This window comes from Drosophila ficusphila, unplaced genomic scaffold (assembly GCF_018152265.1).
Source record: "Drosophila ficusphila isolate 14025-0441.05 unplaced genomic scaffold, ASM1815226v1 contig_787, whole genome shotgun sequence".
Taxonomy (NCBI): Eukaryota; Metazoa; Arthropoda; class Insecta; order Diptera; family Drosophilidae; genus Drosophila; species Drosophila ficusphila.
The window spans coordinates 633,643-657,774 of NW_025064732.1; the positions used below are offsets into that span (position 1 = coordinate 633,643).

General features: G+C 40.1%; 2 protein-coding genes across 2 annotated transcripts; one reads left to right on the forward strand and one right to left on the reverse strand.

The window, feature by feature from the left end:
- The first annotated feature begins 219 nt into the window (after nt 1-219).
- LOC108098717 (lysosomal alpha-mannosidase) lies at nt 220-3,525 on the forward strand. The gene is given in 6 exon segments (XM_017201835.2): nt 220-303; nt 361-731; nt 791-1,261; nt 1,315-2,215; nt 2,278-2,679; nt 2,681-3,525. Coding segments are annotated over 6 exon segments (3,012 nt in total). The 3' UTR covers nt 3,464-3,525.
- A 13,115-nt stretch (nt 3,526-16,640) lies between these two features.
- On the reverse strand, nt 16,641-17,601 carry LOC108098715. Its single transcript, XM_017201832.2, has one exon. It carries the CDS (start codon nt 17,458-17,460, stop codon nt 16,720-16,722), a length of 741 nt encoding a protein of 246 aa, XP_017057321.1. The 5' UTR covers nt 17,461-17,601; the 3' UTR covers nt 16,641-16,719.
- Nucleotides 17,602-24,132: the final 6,531 nt, after the last annotated feature.

A 24,132-nucleotide genomic window follows, 5' to 3' on the forward strand; every position in this document is an offset into this window, starting at 1 on the left:
GCATGTGGCTCAAATAAGCCGCAAGGTACTTACCCTTTGAGACTTGTTGCTAATGGTAAGGTTTAAGTTAATTGGTTCACTTGAATAGGTTTTATTCAAAACATGTTGAAGAGGTGATTACTTATCAAAAAGCCCCCCATTGAGAAGCTTATAAAAGTGGGAATGTTATTTCCTATAGTTAGTTCTTCGTCTGCAGTCGATGGTTTGGGAATTCGGAAAATGGCTAGTATAAGGATTTTGGCCATCTTGTTGGGCTTGCTTGGCTCACAAATCCATCAATCAGAAGCTGTCTGTGGCTATGAGGTTAGTAATGAAAGGAATACTTCGGGAAGAAAAACTATTTAAACAATCTATTTACAGTCATGTCCTGAAACAAAGTCAAATATGATTAATATTCACTTGGTGCCCCACTCCCATGACGATTTGGGTTGGCTAAAAACGGTTGATCAGTATTATTATGGCAACAAACATAACATTCAGCATGCCGGTGTGCAGTACATATTCGATACTGTGGTTGCCGAACTTAGCAAGGACTCTCGTCGTCGCTTTATCCAAGTGGAGACGGGATTCTTTGCCAAATGGTGGGAGGATCAGTCGGAGACCAAGAAACAACTGGTCAAGAAATTGGTTAACGAAGGACGTCTGGAATTCACCGGTGGAGCATGGAGCATGAATGATGAAGCTGCCGTGAACTACCAAAGTGTAATTGATCAGTTTGCCGTTGGTTTGAAGTAAGAGCACCCTCAAAATATATTTATTTATATAAAAATTATACCATTAAATTATTTAGGTTTCTGAATGATAACTTTGGAGTTTGTGGACGCCCCAAAGTTGGCTGGCAGATCGATGCCTTCGGACACTCTAGGGAACAAGCTTCCATGTTTGCCCAAATGGGTTTCGATGGACAGTTCTTTGCCCGCATGGATCAGAATGACAAGAACAAGCGAGTGGACAATCTGGGCCTCGAAATGATTTGGGATGCCAGCGAAACCCTCAAGGAGATGGACTTTTTCACTGGAATGCTCTACAATCACTACTCGGCACCTCCTGGCTTCTGTTTCGATTCCCTCTGCCAAGATGATCCAATTATTGATGGAAAGAGCTACGATAATAACGTTAAGTCCAGGGTGGATGATTTTCTTAACTATGCCTCCAGATTGGCTGGATATTATCGTGCCAACCACATTATGGTGCCAATGGGCGATGACTTCCAGTACGAGAATGCCTACATGAACTACAAGAACATGGACAAACTTATCAAGTAAGATAATGATGATTAGCTTGTATGAATTGTTTTTATTGATTTATTTATAGGTATGTCAACGAGCGCCAGGCAAGCGGCTCCAAGTACAATATTTTCTATTCAACCGCGGGATGTTACTTGAATTCGCTGCACAAGACCCTGCAAAGCTGGCCAAACAAGACCCAGGACTTCCTGCCCCACTCTCATGAGGCCAAGAGCTTCTGGACCGGCTTCTTCACCTCTCGTCCAACTCAAAAGCGATTTGAGCGCGATGGCAACCACATGTTGCAAGTAGCCAAGCAACTCAGTGTGCTTGCCGATCTTTCCGGCGAGGAACAAACCAAGGACCTGGATTATCTACGCCAAATAATGGGTGTTATGCAGCACCACGATGCCATCACTGGAACCGAGAAGCAAGAGGTGTCCAATGACTATGATCGACTGCTGTATGATGCCATCTTGGGAGGTGCTAATACAGCCCGCGATGCTCTTCGATTACTCACCAACCAGCCGAATGGAGAGTTCGAAAGCTGTCTGCGATTGAATATCAGCGAGTGTGCTTTCACCAAAGAGAACACTGATAACTTTGTAGTGACTTTGTACAACCCACTAGCCCACACTTCCACTCAGTATGTTAGGGTGCCTGTGAAGGAGGAGATCTACCAGGTGACCGATGCAAAGGGTAATGTGGTGGCCTCTGAATTGGTTCCAGTTCCTTGGCAAGTTCTGGCTTTGGAGTTCCGCAACAACGATACTCAGCATGAGTTGGTCTTCAAGGCATCTGTGAATAAGATTGCAAGTTACTATATCAAGAAGGTTGACAAAGAGGAAAGCGATCTGTTAACTCAAGTCAAACAGTCTGTCTATGGAGAATATTCCAACTTGGAGGTACCCAATCGATTTAAGAAGGTTCACTCACTGAAAACTGCTGCTGAACCTTACGATGATGAAGAGACTGTGGTCCAAAATTCGGTAAGTCACCAACTCATTTAATGTTAAAAGAAATTTATTTTTAGTTTATATCTCCATATTAGCTTATCAAACTGGTAATTGACAACAAAACAGGACGCTTGAAGACCGTTGAGATGAATGGAGTTTCCGAAAACATTGACCAGAACTTTGGAATGTACAAGACAGCCCGTTCCTGCCACTACATTTTCCGCCAGGATGCTGACCTGGAAGTTCTGGAAGACGCTTTTGATTTCACTGTATACGAAGGAGATTCCGTGAAGGAAGTCCACCAGCAGATGAACGAGTGGATTTCGCAAGTGATTCGCATCTACGAAGGCGTCAACCGAGTGGAGTTCGAATGGCTGGTTGGTCCAATTCCAATTGACGACGAGCTGGGCAAGGAGATTGTCACCATCTTCAAGAGTGGAATTTCCTCCAATGGAGTTTTCTACACCGACTCAAATGGCCGTGAGATGCTCAAGAGGAGAGAAGGACAAGAGGGAGGACTTTAGTCCCGATCTGAGTGAACAGCCCGTGAGTGGCAACTACTATCCAGTCACCTCCAGGATGGCTCTGCAGGATAACAACAAGCGATTGGTCCTGCTCAATGATCGTTCTCAGGGAGGAGCCTCTTTGGAGAACGGTCGTTTGGAAATGATGCTGCATCGTCGCCATATTTTCGCCGATGGCTCAGGAGCTGCGGAAGCCATCAATGAACAGCAGTTCGGAAAAGGTCTGATCGCCCGCGGAAAGCTTTTCCTCTCTCTAAACGCTGTTGAAGATGGAGCCACTGCATCCGAGCGAGTGGCGGAGAAGGAGATACACCTGCCCTTCTGGAAGTTCTTCAGCAAGCCTAGTAACACTTTAAGTGAATTTACTACATCGTTGCCCGACTTCAATGACCTCCCACAGGCGGTTCATTTACTCACACTGGAACCCTACTCAAAGGATGAGATTTTGTTGCGCTTCGAGAACTTTTTGGATCAAACGGAGGGCACTGTAGTTAGCTTCAACATTCGAGAAATCTTTGACGACTTGGATGGTCTGGAGATTCGGGAAACCACTTTGGATGGCAACCTTCCTTTGAGCGATATGAAACGCCTTAAATTCAATCATGATGGTTCGGGTTCCAGCTCCTCAACTCCGGAGTATTTCACTAGCCTACACAAACCTCTGTCAGCTGAAAAATCAGAGGATGCTTCAGCATTCACTATCACTTTAAAGCCCATGCAGATCCGTACTTTTATCATCAAGAAAGAGGTTGCCTAATAATATAACCGATGGAAATATGAGAAACTTTTAGTTTATAAAGAACAAATGGCATTCTGAAACCATTTTTATTAACGATTTCTTAAAACTGGCAACGCAAACCTTGATACTGGACTATTTTTTTTTAACTGGTTAATGATTCACCCTATTTACTACCTTTAATCGGGTAATGCTTCTATATTAGTTGAGTACCACTACAAACTCTCTGATGTGGCGGGGCTGCACAAATAGACGAACCGCAATGATAATTACGAGTTGTAAACGTCGATTCGAGATTATCAGTATCAGCCGCTCCGCAGGCTTCTCATATTTACTGCTTACAATGCAGATACATTTACTGCATTGGCTTCCACCCAGCCAGATATCATCCCATTGGCGTCACACCCACAGAAAAAACACCTCAAATCCTGGCCTGAGTCGGCATAAGTCCTTTGGTTATTTGGTGAACCCGTGGCTTCCACTTCCCCTTCGTTTGCAGTTTGGTTCGGAGCTTTCGGCTGTGCAATATATATACATATATATATATAAGTCGAAATGATATCTGTATGGGATGGCTGTTGTTGTTGTTGGTCTAATGCTGCTAATGTCTGGCACTCGAAAAAAGATTTGCGCCCAATACCCCTTGGCTGAGCCCCTGCCCACTAAATACTTTTGTGCCAACACCAAACTCGCATTGCAGGAGAACTCTGGTCCTGGGCTTTTATTATTAAGTTCGCCACGGGAGACTTTAATCTTCCGTCTCCTGGTGGGGACAGCCGCATCGCACACAGCTACACCCTCGGATCTACTCCATTTCACTTCACAGCGATGCAAAACAATGAGCCCCTGAATTCATGCCATATGTGTGTACGAGTCCTGTGTCCTGTGTCCTGGGACGATGGGAGATGGGAAAAATTATTTAATATTGCCCGTCTTAGGCGATGAGGCGAGCCAAGTTGAGGCGTTGTTTGGTACTAATCCTTGGCGAGCATTAGACACGGAATTTAATTTAGTTCCTGCTGCATCCTGGAACGGCACACAGAGCGGAAATATCTATGATTCCTTAGTATTATTATATTTTGTTACTGGACTTGATGAAGATCACTTTCTTATTAAAACTTAAATATTCAAAATAATAGTTTTTTGTGCAACGCCATATACCAGTTATAGTAATTTTTAGCATTACAAAACATTTTTTTAGTTACATACATTTTCTCTGTGCAGCTTTAGCCACAGTAAGACCTCGCATATGTGTGCCAAGTACCCCATGCTGGCTGTCAAACACTGCTTTGCCGACTTCCGGTCGAGTTGGCGCTTTTAAATCAAATGAAACCCACACAAGAATCCACCCACCATTCACTCGCCTCCTGTTTACTCGCTGAGCTGCCCAGATAATCCAACTTTGATTAAGTAATTTTCATGTTGGGCAGCATAATAAGTTGGCAGCTCAAATTTTTTGGTTATGTATTTTAAAATCCATTTTTGGTAATTACATCATTCTCGAATTAGCCATTAAATTTGAGGTAATAATATATTAACTACATCTTAATTAGTATATCACGTTATAAAATATTTGCTGGACTTCCGAAACTATTAATTTCTAAAGAGTGCGCCACCAAACAACAGCTTTAACTGAGTTAAAAGGGAATTCTCGGATCAGGGCACATTCGAACTGGTCTAAGCGAGTCGGGTGGAAATAAAAAACAATGGACAAATGGTAAACTAAGCGGCTAAACAAATATCGCCATCGAGCATAAATCCTCGCACTAAAGCGCTCACTCGACAACTCAATAATACGAGTACAACGGCGGCAAAAAGAACGATCTAGAGTGTGCTTTTTGGCACTTCAAATACAGGGAACTGCAGTCGGCTTATAGACAAGCGAATCCATTGGACCCAAGGCCCCAGCGTTAAATTGTGGGCAAGTCAGTGGTTGTGTGTGTGTCATTTTAATCAACGGAAACATGCATCGGATTATCCGACAGCTAAACAACACCCCGGTGCCAATGAATGGAAAAGCGTTTCGTTTTGACAATTGGCACTGCGATGCTCAACTCGACCCGCTCCATATTTTCCCTAACCCCGGCACCACTACAATTAAATGCGCAGTGAGGCTCAAGCCTACTTAGGGTCTACAAAGCACATACGAGTTTGTTTACTGAAAAAAAAAATGTGGAACTCTAAATAACTTAAATTTCATATTGGAAGTCTATCTTAGCAGCTAAGCCATTGTAATTTGTATTTCAGCTGATTAGAATTCTTGATAGCCAATGTTTCCGATTTACTAATGGTATTTAAATAAACAAAATATAGTCTTGTATATTTTTAAACATAAGGTAATTTTTATAAGAATTCTTGCTACATTACATTATTTTGTAATTTTTAATGGAGAATACTTCTCTGAAATTTCTTTTCAAAAAATTCAATTAAACCCTAATTTTTACTAAACAAGGTTCAACTTTTTACTTAAGATGTTTTTTTAAAGAAAATTTTACTTCAAGTGTATACGATGTGTTTCTATATGGCATGTTTCCAAGCGCTTGCGAATTTATTGAACCGCAACAAATGTCATTGATGTCATCATCTGCCACTGCAGCTTGTGATGATCACCAGCAGCATTATGAAAATGCGACATCGACAAGCGTATCCGAATCTTTTTATTAGCAACAAGTTTTTAATATCGCGACGGGAGCTCGAATCCATTGAGGTAGAGGCAGAGGTATAGCGCACCATGAAATGCTCAAACTTTTAACAATAGCGCCCTAGTCTAACTATATATCCCAACTCCCGCCCTTCCCCCAGCGGTTCCTCCGCAGGACGAGCATCCCTTGGTGAGCGCCGATTTTATAAGAATTTAATATGCGCCACGTATTTTGATGTCGAGGATGTGTTTCGGTTTATTTGTACTCGTCCTTTTTTTTGCGCAGTTTCCTAAATCATTCACACTTTGAGTATTTCCACCTTTTGATCTACGAAACTCGAATTACATAGATATGAGTTCATAACCAAAGAAAAAACTAATTTTGGAAAAATTGAAAATAAGGAATCTAATGAAATTTCTAAATTAATATAGATCTTTTTTTCCTGGAGCACATGATTAATAAGTCAAGTCTCGCCGAATCTTTCGGAAACGTCGACGCTTTCTTCATTACATCATAACGATTATGAAATAAATACTTCCGCTTCTTTGAGACTTCTCCCGAGTTTGAGGAGTGCGGGGTGAGAAAATTCGCTTCTCTTCCGTGATTTTCCTTTTTCCATAGAGGAGAAATAAATCATCTGCATGTCCTGTTCCTGGCGATTGCCAGGAGTCCGTTCATTCCCCCCTCTCCATGAGAATCGTGTATTTATTGTTGCGTTTTTAAGTTTGGAATTTTTAATTTATTGCGCATCCTTCATTGTTGAAAGTTATAATTCTTGCATCTTTGGAGACGGGGAGGCCATGCTGCCTGCTTAAGGAATAAAATATATTTGCCAGCGAGTCTCGAAAATTATGATGTATGTGCAATAAATAATCCGAAATAAATAAATTATCGCCAGAGGTTTTATTCTGGGCAGGGCGGCCCGAGTGGCGCAACTAATAGATGCTGGTTTTCGTTCCGTCCAGGATGGGATTCCCTTTTTTTCCGACTCGGATTTCAATGATTTGTTGGTGGACCCGTCGCTGTGTGCCGGAGTGTTTTCCTGGCGGTTTTACACATTTACAAGGGTGCTAATGCTAGTTTTGTGCACTTTTTCTCCGGTTTCGTGTGTGAGTCTTTATGCCAACTCCTTGGCAATCCTTTGGCCAGGCCATAAATCACGGCTTGATTTGGCGCCTCGCATGTGTCCGGGCATGTCCTTTGTCTATTTGCCTAGCACACGGCATCCTTTTGTTTAAATGCGCCAAATATACTCGTCCTTGTCGACGTTGACTGTCGTGCCAACAACCGTTTTCGTTGGTTTTTTTCATCGCTCCTTTTTGTTTTAGTCCAGGGTTAACCCTTTTAACCCCTGGCAAGCGACTCCTCTTCGGTTAACCACGGACAGCGCTGGATGACATTTTTCCAGGACATATTGCCACGACACTGAGGTCAACCTCTTTCATGTTCATTGGCTTTGCCACTCGCAGAATGCGAATTCACTTTGGCCCGACAGTTTTTGGTCATGGGAGTTAGTTCAATTCCTCTCATGTGACCTATCTAGTAATTATGGTTAAATTGCCCAATAAAAAAAGGAACTTTAACAGGAATTGGATAAATTATAATAATGGGGAATGCATTGAGCCAGAGTAAAGTTTTTGTTTTGTTACTTTCGAGATAGTTATTTCTTTTACTATTTATAGTTTTGGTTAATTTGACTATTTTCACTCGGATACCAAATTGTGCTGTGTATTTAATATATGCATTGTTTTATATACATTGGTTCAGAGATTTATATATTTATAAAGCCCAACCATTTCCAAGTAGTATTATTATATGATTATGCATGAGCTTTATTGCTTTTATTATTAAACGTTGGGTATTAAAAAGCGCGTACTGTTAACCTGCTTTATATTTACCATGTTTAAATTCCGAATGAACTTTGTTTATATATTCTTTCTTTTTTTTAATAAAGTATTGTTCAATCAAAAGAACAACCTTTCTGATACCTGTAAAGTTTAAAGTATAGCCTACTAGTTTATTTGTTTGCAATATAAAGATATGGATCCCCTACCTTTTTAACTTACCAGGATTGCATTACTTTCGATGACTTTAATCGACGCAGCTTGCATCTCAAGGAGGCATTAAGACGTAGTACATCTGCCCTATTGGCTTGACCTCGTACCGCTCGAGAAAGGGGGCAGTGGCGTGGTCAGGGGCAGGGGCGCGGCTTTGTAGAGGACCCGAGGGAGGGGGCAGCATTTTGCCGTAACTGTCTTTGTCGCAATGTCGTAAATAAAGTCGGGGCAGGCATCCTCGCCGAACATTGGAATTTATGCGCGTTGATTTATTTGCTGTTAGCGATTTATTGCTGCCGCAGCCGCATCCCATCGTCCAGGACACTCTGGGCAAGAGAGAGAGATGGAGAGAGGGAGAGAGCGGGATGGAGGGATGGAGGGATAGAGAGGGACAGGGAATTTGTGACGTGACTGCGGACGTCGCCAGGAGCAGGACACACGTATTGGGCATGTCCTGGTTTTCGGCTCGAATCCTGCCCGCCGCTCGTTATTAAGTTTTTAATTTATGGCCATGTGAATGCAATGGGATGCAGATCCCAACAAGGATCTCGCTCCCGGTTTCCGTTGATTTTACTCTTATTTTATTCCCGTCCTGTTTCGCAAAAATTATATATTTTAATTGAGCGTGCCGCCCAAAAAAACCAAAAACAAAAACCACCCAGACCATCCGCCCCATCAGTCTCCCGGCGAACCCCTCTAATCCCCAACGGCTGTCAAATAAACGCCCTGTGTTGACAGTTTGCCGCTGACAGGCACATCAGCGACAACAAAAATATTGAAATTATTATGACTTTGTCTCTGCCAGATTCTGGCCCTATTTAGAGATAATGAGCAACCAGCTCGACGAATGGATACCCATTAGAAAAACAAAAAAGGTACAGAAGGAAGTAAACATTTACCTAATATGTAAAACTTGAAATTTGCTTATTTTTTTATAGTTTCATATTGAAATCTTACATTTTTAAAGAAGCCCAATAAAAGTTATCCTAAACTAGAATGCTGTGATCTGTTAATTTAATCTATGTCATATAAACATTGTAAAAAGTATCAAAGAACTAATATAAACATTTTATAAAAATATATACAATTTTGCCAATATTTTTTAAGTCTATCTATATTGTTCCATTTCATTTGTTGGGGATCGAAAGTGACTTGTCTGATAAAATCCGTGTATAACCGGCACATCCTTGGGCTTACCCTGCATAAATATATTAAATTCTGGCTGCTATCCGGGGAGAGGGGCGGGGTGTCAGGAAATGCGGCCGGAGGCGATGGCGGCATCCGTCGGCGTCCAAATGCGACGACCGCAGACACACGCAAAAATTCTAATTTCTCCACTCAGTAAAGAACCCAAAAACAGCAAAAAAAAAAAAAAAAAAAAAGAAGCGGAGAAGGAAAACAACAACCGAAATGGGGAAAAATGGAGAAGGAAAAATACCAGAAATATTTTTCTAAGCATGCGTCGGCGACCCGTCACCATCGTCATCATCCTTGGTTAGCCCAGGGCTTCAAAATGAAATTAAATTTGATGGCCCTGGTGCTTGGGTTTGTTTAGTTCCGTATACCTTTTCCGCCCCTTTCCATCTGGATTTCAGAGCCCGGTGGTCCGGACTCCGGAGCACCACAGGCAACTCTGGAATCGCATTAAGCAAACATTTAAATTTAATTTCGCATGTAATGAGGCATTTGTTTGTTTATTTTATTTCACTTGGCTTTTTTTCGGCCGCCCTCTCAGTTTGCACCCCCTGAAATTGGTCAGAGATTTGGATTCCAGTTTGCTGTTTCCGAGTTTACTGATGATTTGAGGGTTTTAATATTTTTCCAGAATTAAAATCAGCTCACGTTATGCACTTCAAAGTGTGATAAGTATTTCCAAACTCCGAAGCACTTTAGATATCTTGAAAGAAGTAAGCTTATGTTTCATTATTTTTTGGAGGTGAGTGTTTAATTACAGTTTGAAACACACCAAAACCCATTAGACCATGGCTCATTAAATCAAAAATAGCCTGCTCCATTTTGTCTAATGGACATCTCCCCAACAAGCCAAACGCACACAAAGAAAACACATCGCGGAAGTTTAACGTCAAATAAATCGTAGATTTTCCTTTGTTTTGTGTCTGTTTAGCCGTTTTTATGGAGTATATGCAATTCATAAATGAATTTCTTCCTGTTTCCTAAAATTAATTATATTCCTTTATTTAATTTTTGATCTATAGATACATGATATATACAAATCTGATTATCTTTTAAAAATTTTAAATAACATATAAAAAATAAGTATTTATTGACTATATTTGCATTGTAAGTACAACAAAGAGTATTCAAAATTTAGGATGCTTAATGTCTGGATATCCTTTCGGATATTTTTGCATCCTGGTCGGTTTGCTGGCGGCTTCCTTGCCAGGCACTTAAGGCAGACGGCAGAAGCAAACCAGAACCGCGGCGGGATGAGCAGAAATGTTCAAATTGGAAATAGCACACAATTTCCCTAATTGGCGCGAGGATGGCAGCAACAAAAACAACAACAACAGCAGGCGAGAAAAAAACCTACAACAACACGAACGGCTTATTATAATCGCAAAAAAATGTTGATGATAATGATGCCGCTGATGGCGATGATGACGAGCACATGCCGCGTTTAATTATTATGTCTCTAATGCATCCCCACCTTCAGTTTTCCCCACCCACAGGTAAACGCCAATGTTCTAGCACCTACATGCAATTTCACACATGTGAGGAAAATCACAAAGCAGGCGTCGCATTTTCATAATGGCAGCAGCTAAATGCATGCATACATATATACGTATACTTGATGGGGGAAGGCGGAGCGAACAATATTTTTAATATGGCAACAAAATGGGGAAAGAAAGATGCTGCCGGCTTATCAAAACGTGTTGCAAAATTAGCTGAGTGGGTGCGATGTTTAAAGAGCTGGAAGTGCGCAGAAACTGGAGAGTGTAAACACGTGCAGCTAATTTTCATATCGCCATTGCAAAATATTACATAATAAAAATAATTTATTAGTATTGTAATAGCAAAAGAGTACAATTTTAATTATGAGGAAAATTGGATTCGAAATATAAACCAGTAATTTGCAAGTTCAAATAGATTTGATTTAATTTTAATACTAAAAGATTTTGGATGTAAAAATCATTTTAAAAAAAAAAAATTTACATTCTGTTACTCCACCCCGGGAGCTTAGAGCCTCTACAATTTCTTGTAGAGGATTCGTTATCAATGATTTTCGATCGTACCGGTGATAAGCCAGTAGCGACTTATCCTAGCGGTGGGGATGCCACCTGGCGCCATCTAGGAGTGACGAAAGTTTTATTGTTGGGTCCATAGTAACGTGGACGAGGGGGTGTGCGGGTCCGGGGAGCCGAAATTTGTTACTAATGTTAAGTGAGCGATAGAGCATAGAAGTGGTGGAGATTTGGAAAAAGAGACCGTTTCTTTTTCTCGGGGAGCCTGGGGCTCGACTTGAACCCGGGCCTTCCGAACCGGAGGCCAGCGCTCTACCTGCTGGGCCACCGTCCATAATAAAATACACAAAAATGTTGCTTAGCCCTCTCGAATTTCTGTTAATTTGGCAGTACCAAAAATCCAACATCATTTATTTCAATCATTTATCAAAATGTTCAGCGAAAAAAAAAGAAATGAAGAAATATCCAATTTCAGGCTTTCAACACGACCCGCTAATGAGCCAAGTTCTGGTTGGTGTTGTTGTTCCGCGAAACCCAATGAGTCAAAATTTATCTTGGAGGATGGCGACCAGACAAGTTGACAGGCCCAACCTCAAAGTCAACCTCAATAAGTGATGGTGAGGGAGGTGGGGAGGCCAATGCGGCCAAGTTAAGTGCGCAGATTCATTAATTTACATTAAAATGTAATTAGCGGTCAAATAAGTGGCAGGAAAAATACTGAAACCGCAAAATGTGCGAGCAGAGCGAAAAAAGGCAAAACCAATTGAAATGCAATTTAAAAATATTTATTTAATTGCTTTATTTTTGAATGAGTAAAACCATAAATAAATGTTCATATTTTTTAGTGTCGTAAGAGAGTTATAAGCCACTCCCTCAGTATTTTTGGCAAAAAACTATTTCCCTAATAACAATTGCGGTCTGGCATTTATAACAAGTAAAACCTTTTGCCTTTGGTTTTTTTGAAATCTCATTAGGGAAACTTTTACAGAACTTTGGTAGTCTAACAAAATGCTTGATGTTTAGGGCAAACAAAGCCTATTCCCTCCAAAAGCAAGCCCACTATAATTCTCGAATAGATGGAAAATATTAGAGGCTTAAAGCAAATAAAGAATGCCCTTCCACTTTTAAGAGATAAATAATTTTGTAACTATGCTTGGGTACAATATTAATTTTTGCAGAGTTAAATAGTTTCTTGAATATAATTGTTTGGTGTTATAAAAGTAAACCTATTGCAGTAAAATTCTGATACATAATAAATACAACTTATTTTGGCAAGGAAGAACTGCCTTTAAAAACGATGTCCTTTTGGCAAGGGTATAAGAAAGGAAATTTCGCGCTTGTTAACTATTTCCGCTAAGAAAATGGCTGCCTTGTTGAAGGTGCTGGCCACCCTCGGATAAGTATGAACAAGGCATTATTCTTTCCTCCCATTCATTTTTTTTAGCTTGTTAACAAATTTTATGCATTTCTTAACTTTCGGAGCCGAGTTAACGAGTCCCGCGCTGTGGAATTCAACTTGCTTATTATTATTTGCGGCGATTCTTTGACTGAGAACTCGCGGGAGGGAAAAACGCATGTTGATGGAGGAGGGCGAGTGGTGTGGCCTGCATTGTGGTTATCATACTTTAACAAGTTTTCAAAGAGCATGAAATTTCCTTTGGTCGAGTCCCCGGTCTGGTCTAAAATGCAACTTGGCCGCAAAAATGCAGAATGCAAAATGCTGAAAATGCTGCGTGCAGCAAACTTTTTATCGTGGCGGCCTGGCTAAAAAAAATCTCCAGCAAAATATGGCATTAAAAGCGACCCACGAAAGCCACGGCTTGGTCATAATGGAAAGAATGGCGATCGGGAAGCTGCTTCCCAGCACTGCAGGTGCATTGTCGGTGCGGCGGTCGCATTTTGTTAATTTCTCAGACCTGCCAAGGACCAAAAGGATGCCCAAGAAAGTCAGAGGACTCGCTCGACGCCGCAGCTCAGTTGTTGTGGGTGCGCCGGCATAGAAAACGAAAATGAATTCGTAATTAGATGACACCATCCGTGCGTAAATAATAATTTTTGCCAGTTTTTCCTTCTTCTGCAGAGCGACTCGCTCTGCCAACTGGCGGCTCATTCTGCTAGTTAGTTAAAACGCGCGAATGAGTTTTCTTGAGTTTTTCCTCCGCTTTTCCATTGTCAGCGAAAAATTCAGCTTGTGCCGAAGTTTTATATTTAGCCAGCCGGCGGCTCGGTGGGTTGAGGTTGAGCAAGTTTTTGCCCAATCGCTGCTCCAGAATACCCTGTATTATGTTTTTCATCTGGCATATTCAAGTAGAGCTTGTTGATGGTTTAATAAAACACAATCTAATTCAGTAAAAAGATTTACCTATATGTGGATTAGGCAAAATTAAAACTTCACAAAATAATAATAAATAAATAATAAATAATATTATACAAAAATTAATAATTCACTTATCTGGAAAGGCAATTGTATACAATTAGATAATTTCCTTTTCAAAGGTAATAAGTAAAAAAATTTTGAAGCTTTTAGTTCAGGATTGACACATCCAATTCCACAAATTATTACGATCTCAAAAACCTCCATAATTAGATAACCCCCAATTCGAAACCAACGAAATTAAAACTCCTCCCAGTTCGCTGTTGGCCAAGTTAGCAGTGCCATTGGTATCAACTCGCCGGCATCTTCTTCGCTCCTAGTTTGGCTGCTCATCTCGACTCGACTCGACTCTCCTCGAAGCCCGGCTCTATTTTGCTCGGTTCTGTTCCGTTTGTTTCTTTATCGCGCATTTGCCAAGTGGCAAAGTTTTCTCGTTATAAGTTTTGTAGCCTTTGTGTGTCTCTCGCGCAGCTCGAAGCTTTTTGCCGAGCCGAGCGCGATGCGAGAAAACTTTCGATATTCCTTGAAAAGTTTATGGCCCAGCGTCGAACGAGTCGCGAACTGCCGAAAAAAAAAATAGGAGAAAATAATAATGGAGCAGCCAGGATTCGACTTCAACACGATTTCATGCCACCCAGTCCTCGCACCGACCCACCCAATTGATAGTTGGCAAACAAAAAAATTATATTATTTTATTGTTGTTTGGCTGGCGCATAACTTTATGCCAAACACTTCGCTCACTGTGGGACTCGCATTATCCCAGCGAAAGTTTTTCTCTCTGCTCTGGAGTTGGGCAAATCGAGGAAGTGGCAGACTTCGGTTCGTCCATAACTTTGGCTCCATTTGCCACCGCATTCGCCGTATTTTGCTAAAGTCAGCCTCAGAGTCGGGAAAGATAAGGAAAACTATTTCCATATTCATATGCAACTGGCAAGTGCACTTTAAATTCTTGCAAATGAGTAGCGCTGCTCAATGCAGTTGAACAAGCATTCCAGATTTTGATTGCCAAAACTTGGTAGTTGGGTAGTTGGTAAAAAAAAAGTCTGATGATAAAGCCAATTTTCAAAAGTTGGTATAGGTACCATTTTAAAAAATATAATAAAGTATATTAATATGTACAGATATTTTAAGGTTTTTCAAGTTATTTGTTATTTAATTAAAACCCTTGATAAACATTTTATTAATAGTAAGTTAAATGTGCTGGTAAACAATTTTCAACTCATTATAATGCGCGCTTCGCTCCACTGAATATTATATGGCCTTAATGGATCTTCCTGCCGCTGACCAAAAGCGGATGCAGTGCATCAGCCATGTGCTGATTTCGAGCATATTGCCAGTGCCTCGGACCGACCAGCCATATGTTTGTAATTGCAAATTAAAATGGAATTTTTGTCATACGCCCCGCAATTAATATGCAATCGGCGATAAAATATAAACAATAATTAAGAACTTATTATGGACAAGGGAGTGGTGATTGGTTGGTTAGTGGGGAGTGGTTTTTGGGGGACTGGGGAGATTTATGCAGGAACTAATTTTCAAGGTCATTTGAATGCTCACCGAATACAGAGGGAGCCGCTGACACTGAGCATCCTATTGTTTGGCTAATGCTTATTGATAATCGCAGACAATGGACTAGCCGACTGTCATTGTTGTTGCCATTGTTGTTCGAGCGTAACCCATAAATACTCCGACGGCCAGTCAAAACAATCCAAGGGGAGTGGGTTATTAGGGGGAGTGGGTTACGTATATTAGGGGAGTTACGCCTTGCTTTGGCGCCTTGGATGAGAGACAATGAGCAAGGCGAATAAGCAACGCAATCGATAGGCACTTTGATTTTCGACTCGCACAAAACTCACCCCACCCACTTCCGCCAGTCTAACCCACTGGCACGCCCACTTTGGATGACTCCCGCCCCCCTTTCCACCTCCACCTCCACTTCGATGGGGCAACAACACTATTGTCCTTTTTGGGCGGGCGTGCAGCAAATGGCATAACTTCCGCTTTCGCTTGACTGCTGCAAAATTCACGGAAATTATCAATAAATATGCGAGGCCCGACCCGTAAAATGAATGAAGCTGGCAAATTTTTCGCCATATCTCACTGGCTGATTTTTATGCAGCACGGCGCACACAATCCAATGTCCAATGTCCTGTGTCCTGCGTCCTGTGTCCAGTTTTGTGCGCCCCATAACGGAAGCATCATTATCATAAATTATCATTTTGTAGGAATTGCATCCGCTGCGAGCCAGAAAAACCGAGCAATAACAACTGAAATGACGACAATTTCAATTGCCGGCATCGCTTCCTCTGTATCCCCATCTCTTTCATGCGCCCACCCCCTATCGTCTGTCTCGCTTGCACCCACCACACTGATTGGGGATTCCAATTGCCAAATACTTTTCTAGTTTAATGTATGGTGGACCAAAGTAACCAATATGCACTATTTAATTTTTTTTCTTTTTTTTTTTTTTAAGATTCATAAGATACTGGTCATATAGCTAAATTGACATTTAAAATAATATTTTTAAATTCTGAATAAAAAATTTAAACAAAACGCCTGCTTTATACTGTTGAATTTTACCGCTGATAATAATAATAATTAATAATAAATATTTTAAGATCAATAGATGTACATCTACAAGGTGATTGATTTTTCAGATTAACGCTCAAGTCACGTAGCCTGAAACGGGAACGTGATTGAGGTTACACATCAGCCGAGATCGGATAGTGAATCACATATGTGACATATGGACAGCTATATTATGGATGCCAACACGTCAAGATTGTGAAAAATACTTAACCCATTTAAAGTACCAGGAATAAGATATTTTTACATCCATTAACTAATTAGTGTGTAGATAAGCATTTTCTTACCATTTCTATAAACTTTAAAAGTTAATACTTAAATAAAAAGAGGATAATATTTGACAGTGACAACACAAGCTCAACCTGTGAGCCCTATTTCATTTAATAATTGTCAATCAAAGTCAATAAAAAACATGTTATGTCGTCTTTATCATAATAGATTTGTTTGCCTCCTCGGCCCCACCACTGTTGTGATCCCTGTGAAACGCGATGTTTTCAATCAGGCAATAGGCGGACACTCGGGCGCCGATCACCAACAGCAAATAGGTTATGTACATAACGATGGCGACCAGCAGAATGTCGTCCTTGACCAGAGATTCGAAGTTCATGTGGGTGATCAGCACGTGGGCGATCATCATTATAGTAACGCTGACCAAAAAGACGATAACAGCCAAATCGTACCAATAGTAAAATAGCTTGAGAATGTCCACCATGTTAATAATGTAGGCCAAAACGAATCCCATGCCGCCCACAACAGCCAGCTTGAAGGGATTCCCCGTGTATTTGCAATAGATGAGCAGGAAACAGAAGAATAGCACCGCTATCTGGTATAAGAGAGCCAAAACAATGACGATAATCGTCGAGATCAAATCCCATTCCATTAGGAAGCTGCCCGTGCCGAGAGTTAAGAACTCATAGCAGATGAAGATCGCTATGTAGTTGTAGGGCCTTTTGTACTTCAGAAATTCGACGAGGTGGATGCAGGTGAGTAATAAGAATCCAATGAGTATGCAGGCCAACGTGTACCACAAATGGTTATCCGCAAATAGGCATAACATCATCCATTGTGGCACTGCGAAAAGTACACACATTGTGAATACTACCACGGTGAAGAAGACAACATTGCCTGCGCTCATAGAATTAAAATCGTCCGTCATGGTTCAGTTTTGTAGCACTTTCGATGGATAGTCCCTAGAACTTAAATCACGATTGTCTCTCAGCGGAATTTTTGAACTAAAAATTTTGAACTTTTAAAAAATGATGTTGGCAATACAAATGTCGAAAAGGAAATGTGAAGAGGCAAGAGCGTTTATTAGAATTTAAAACTCAAAGGTAACATGATGCTGAATAGATTATTTTAAGCATTTTGAAAAGCATTGCTCAATTACGAGTATTTATTTATTTTTCATTTAGTGCCAGGTTTATTCAGAGGGATGTAAAATTAAACCATACTATTTCACTTGCCAGCTTCCTCATCCCAATTTAACATGTGGCAGCCGCAAAAGTGCCGACTCTGCCACACCTCTTGAGGGCTTATTCTTCATCATTTTTGGGCCATCAAATTGAGGCCCACTGAGCCCCTTTTGGAGAAGAAAACAAAAAATGAAATCAGAGAGCCGAAGCCCGAGAAACGCTACATAAATGAAAAAAAAAATAGAAAGAAATGTCGCATAAGCCGGCGCAGGACAAACTGCAAGGACACTTGAGGCTCAGCAGCGGCCGAAAGTCCTTTGAAGTTGGATAAAAACTCGAGTCCTGTGGGTGGGCCAGTTTGTCTCCAAGGAAATACGAAAATACGGATCGCAGACCAGCGGAGTGAAGGGAAAAATCAATCTGCGACTGCCATTGGTAAGGATATGAGAGGCTCTATAATACTATACAATAACAAATACCAAGAGGCGACCTCAGAGTCCAGGATAAATATGTGCTTACAGTAGAGGACACAAAAATAGCTTACAAAAAACCATTAACCATTAAGAAGTAGTAACTATGAAAGTGATGGCAGATTTTTATACTTTCCGCATCTCCTACCATATTGTTTAACTTAACAAAAATTAATCATAAAAAATACCGTCAAATGAAATTTTTCCCACATATATTGTAACAATATTTGTAGACATTTTTAGCAACGTTTGTGTTAATTTTTTTAGGCGATTACTATTATTTTCTTTGCAGTTGTAACTCGCTCTATATATAAGCATAATGAAATAAAAATAAAAGGAACTGTTTGGCTGGGAAATTGAATTGGAAATGGGCATCCAGAAACACACACGAATTGAATGCTGAAAAAAACCAATCAAATAAGAGAAAGCTGCGACTTCACCTGTCCCCGATTTCGTTCTTAATTTTAATTGAAATTTGTACAATATCTTTTTTTTTGCTCGCTGCTCTTGTTTTTGTTGTGGCAGTGCTTCTTTTTCGTATAATTACAAGCGATTAAAATCTGTGGAAATTTATTAAATTCCATAAATCAGCACTGGCAGGGTCCCAGGCCCGAGCTCGTTCGGCGGACATTCCCTTGACAATTATAAATTATGCGTTCGTTGCCAGGCGCAGCCACCTCCCTCGCCGAAAAATACGAAATTGCTCAACCACAAAATGTCACTTCACCCGTTTGCCCGTTGGCTGACTGACAATGACCGCTTTTTTTAACGTTCCTGATTATGTAATTATCTAGGTTTGGGTCTGCATCACCCACGGCTTCATCCACCGAAATAAAAGTATGCGGCTAACCCAACTGGAGGGTTAAGATTGTACATCTTTTTGGGCTGCAGTTTCCTGGGCAACCTGCTTTTTGAATCGGTGTGAAGGGGAAACCACAAGTCCATATGCCAATTAGTGGTGTTTATGTCAGGAGATTTGATTGCCTCATAAGTCCACTTAACAGACATCAAATAGAACTTAGATTTCTATTATATTTAATACATGCTTTTTATTAATCATCTATTAAACAAGCTTCAATTTTAACAATAATTGCTAAGGATTTATCTCGACAAATTACGATTCCCGGCAATTGTGACCCACAAAAATAAACTAGAAAAACAAATGACACAATAAAAAATAGGAAAGCGAAAAAAAGAAAAGTCCCGACCACAGACAGCAGTTAAATGATGCTACTTAGGCGATAAGAGCCGAAAAAACATCCTCCTCCGAAATCAGGACAACCCCAAGCGCGTATTTGTTTTGTGCGTTGTCCAAAACAATTTCCTTCCTTAATCACATGCTAACAGCGAGGGGAAGGCAGCCAAAAATGCATTTATCTGACCAAAGGACGAACAAATCAGCAAAAGAAACTCTGAAAAAAAACAAATATATATCTGGAAATACACAGAACATTTTTTTTTTTTTAAATTAGGATTAAAGAGGTTCCTTTTCATATTTAAGAATAAAATAGGTTGCAGATTTTTCTCACTCTGTGAATATATGGAAAACCCAGGGACAACGTTTCTAATTGTGAAAGATAAAAAAGCAAGGCAGCCAACTTCGGGCTGCTCGACATTTCTCGTTAGACCCGTCCACAAAAAAAGAACCCGGTGAAGATAAATGACAGGCAGCTTTTTGGGGAATGAGTTCCGTGGATTTTGGATCGGACTGAAGATTCGGAGTGGGAGGGAGTCCTGCGGTGTAAGAGTGTGTGTTTGTGTCGGAAGACATTTGCCGGCAACTGTAGCATACTTTCGAGTGTCTTTGAGCTCTCGGCACATTCTATGTGTGCCAACAGCTTGTCGAGTGCTTCACCACCCGCCAGCCCTCCCCACTTTTTAGGGGTTCGTTTTTTTTTAGGTATTTGTCCTATCGATGTCGCCATAAGTTGCCCAAACCCCTTCAGATGTCGTCCGCCTTGTCCGCCTGCCACAATTTCCCCGATTTCGCATCGCTCTCTGCTTGACCAAGTGCAAAATGTCAAGTTTCCCTGGTTCGCTTTCCTCGCTTTGATGTACGTTTGGATGGGAGGATGGTCGTGGCTATATGTAAATACGTCTAGATTATCGACTGCCGTGTAGTGTGTTTTAATCGAAAACACCACCCCAACCTACGGCAAATAATCTCGCTTAAAGCTGATTATTCATCGTAATGCGAGCTGGCTTATCGGCGATCTCCTCTGAGCCCGGAAATTAATTGAACTGCTTTGATTTTGTCGCTCATATGTTCGCATTTCTGGTGACAAAAAGTCGATTGATTAAAAAACGGCTTTTCCAGGACAATAAAAAGGTTCAATTTAATGAGAAAAAACTTCAGATAAACTAAAAAAACAAGAAAAGTAATTGAAGTATTTAATTAAATGAAAAAAATTTTGCAACTTTTGTTTCCCTAAAAATATATATATTTTTAAAGTAAGTTGAGTAAGCAGCAGATATAAAACTCGTTAAGAATTAAATCATAATTTATTGTCCACCCATCCACACATAAATAATCATTGGAAACCATCCACAACACACCAACTGATCATTTTCTCATGGCAAATTATCAAAGATTGATGATAATTAAATTTATTTATGGATGGCATATGCAACCCTCATTGGCACTGAATTTCCAGCAAACATCATTAGTATATCATACAAACCAACAAATGTGTTTCTTGGTAGGGGTGTCTTGTGTTTTGAAATCTAGGGTCACTGGGGAAATATGTCATTTGCCTTCTAAAATCAAACTTCAAATTGAATAATAAAATAATAGGTCACCACATTTCTAGGGGAAATGCGGGCAAAAAAAGGAATATTTTATGAAAAATACGATCTAATTATCTCAATTGCAACTATCACTGAACTTGACCTCCATTTAAATATGCGGGACATTTACCTCTTACATAACATGTAAATCCATTTATGGTTACGATTCTCACATCCTTATTGTTCACAAGTTAAGTTGGATTCCTTGAGTTGGGGTATTCAGGGTGGGAATAGAGGAAAGGCCACTTTTATTGGATTTTATTTTTATTGTCCTACATAAATTTATTTATTTTACGATATTTCTTCCTATTTTTTGTGGGCACATTGATATTTGACAGTTATTGCGGGTTCGGGAAACGCCCATTTTTTGTTTGCCTTTTCTGGAATGCAATTTTTTTGGATGGTTATTTGGTAGATTTTTTCTGAGGGTATGGGTGAAAAAGTTAGAAACAATTTTAATATAAACAATTGGTTAGTGAAAGCTACATGAACCTTTTTTATCGAAACGACATACTTCTTCAAATGAATCTTTTATTTAAGTAGTAAGCAAACCACTCTAGTTTAAAATATAAAAATAATAATAATATAATAAAAAGTAAATGTTTGTAGAAATGATTTAAGAATTGGCATTAAAAAGCGTGGGTTGTTAATGAATATTTCTTGCAGGACTTCTGGCTGATGAAGCTTGTGGACTGCTCCACGGGTCAAGGATATTAAACCGTGTACGACACCCTCGTAAACAGTTTTCACTCCCAGTCCTCGACCTCTCCAGCCCAAAACCCAAGTAGTCATAAAAAATCAGGGAGCGCACGTGTCCGTTTTTTTTTTTTTTTGGCTCTTTTATATATGATTTTTGGCCGCTTGCATGTCCAGGACCGAGATGCGTGAATAATTTTGTTGCAGGACCTTTGGTCACGCTGTGAATCAATCTTGCGGGCACAGGAAGTAAACAACTGCCCCCGTGAATCATCGGTGAATACGGGAATTAATGAATGCAATTTTCGAATATTTTACGAGAAAGTTCGCTGGGCACTTTTGAAGCTTGAATTTTATTAAAGCCTCCCCACGAGTCGCAACAAAATGGAGCAGATCCATTTGTCTGGGGTGGTTTTTGGGGGCGAAGGGCAAACTATTAGCGTTTAGTGCGCATGTTTAAGGACGAAATCCCCGCCAACAGGGAGCTGAGCAAACAGCAACACTTCCAAGTGGTTGCAACCCTGAGTAACTTTTTCTCCCTTTTTTTTGTATTTTGTTCCTGCGGCGCGTTCTTTTTTGCGCCATTTGTATTGGCATTTGGCAGCGCGTGCTCCAATAAGAACAAAAGGATTCCCCCGCACCCACGCACCTCCGCCCTGCGTCCGCCAATTTTGTTTGTTTGCATTTTGATTTCTTTTTTTTGTGGGTACTTCCGAGTCGGGAGGCCAAGATCCGCAGACAGCAGACACCGAAAAGGTTATTGAAACGGCACTGCGAAAAGGATTCTCGGGGCTTCAATATGTGAAAAGGTTTCCCTACAATTTTATTTAATATTTCCCAATTTTTCTGTTGATTATTTTTAAATTTATTTGATTTAATTTAATTTATTGAAACTTTCTGTGGTTTTTAACAAATAAAATGACTTAAAAATTGTTTTTCCATAAGTTTAAAAACTGATATTTCTTTAAAAGCTTATTAGCTTTAAACATTTTCAAAAAAAGTAGTATCAGATATTGTTTAATTTCATTTATTTAATTTATTTTAAAATATTTTACAAAAATTACAAATTCATAAATTAGACTTACTTTAATTTTTTTAACCTTGCTAGCCCAAAAAACTTTAAAATTTTGTCCAGCCTAAGACTCTTTCAAATTTGTGGTTTTTTTTAACCCTATAGTGTAGGTATGGAAACCGCTGCAATCATAATATCCCCTTCCAATTTGCATAACCCACAAGAATACACCCACAAAGTAACACCCTTGGCCACCGCAGCCACCAAAAAAGAAGCAAAGCCACAGCAACAACTTATCGCCAACCTCATCAGCTTCATGAATGAATCTGTCATATTATTTCGGCAATGATGTTGACAACAAAAACAACAACAACAACAACAACAGTCAGCATCCACGTTTATAGCCTCGAAAAATCCCCCTGTGAGCAATATTTATCATGTCACATAATATTTTTCTGGCATTTGCACGTCACCCCCGCATTTCGCTCCCCCGAACATTGGTTTGTCTAGTGCTCCCTTAAATTTTGGCTTAAGCAGCTGATACGCACACGCACGCACACCCACACATACATACAGAAAGGTCCTGAAATCACAACCCCTTCGCTAACCAAACGATGTGGGCGGTGGGTCGAACTTTTGAAGAAGAGAAGGGGAGGGGCAGCGGTTGGTTGCCAGCCATCAATTGCAGCCATCAACCACCGCCGTCAGGGCGTCTGCCTCTGATATCACTGGAGAACTCCAGGAACACGCTACACCGAAAAAAATTAGTTCGATAGCTTGCTAGCATAGAAACAATAATGGTTCGGGAATACGGTTATCTTCTAATATTATTGCTAAAAACTAAAAACTTGTTCAAGTTTAGTTTTACAAAAAATATGTTAAGTTTGATTGTTGTTCTTAAAAAAAATACTTTAAAAAATGTTCTATTTTTTAAAAGTATTCACTGTTTTTCGGAAAAAAAATAAATTTCTTTAATACAATTTATTGACGGGTTTTCATCTACAGCTCTTAAAATATACCTATACCTAAACCTATACCAATTTAACAATAAATGTATTTTTTTTATTTCATCTGAATATTTGTTATAATACTATATAATATTTAATAATAAATATATATGAATAGTTTTTTCTCTCTGTGTAGCAAACGAGAACTCATGCCACCGAATGCTGCTCATTGAATTTTCTGCTGATTTCATTTCGACTTCTTTTGCTCCGCTGGGAACAAACTTAAAGTGAGTGTGGATGGGAGTGTTTTGTGGGTGGGCGGATGGAAGGGGGAGGGGAAGTGGGTGGGTTTGGGGTGGCTGATTGTTGTTGTTCCAGCTTCTGTTTTGCCTGTAAATATTTTTGGCAATTGTCGCTTCCCCTTCCCCCTATTTCCCCAGAGGGCAAATTAATGATGTCTTCCCTCTTGGTCCCCAAATGGAAATTACTTATAAATTGCTGTAG

What these genes read in the sequence shown, in the direction of transcription:
- LOC108098715 (XM_017201832.2), bottom strand. Translation starts at nt 17,460, where the DNA reads ATGACGGACGATTTTAATTCTATGAGCGCAGGCAATGTTGTCTTCTTC.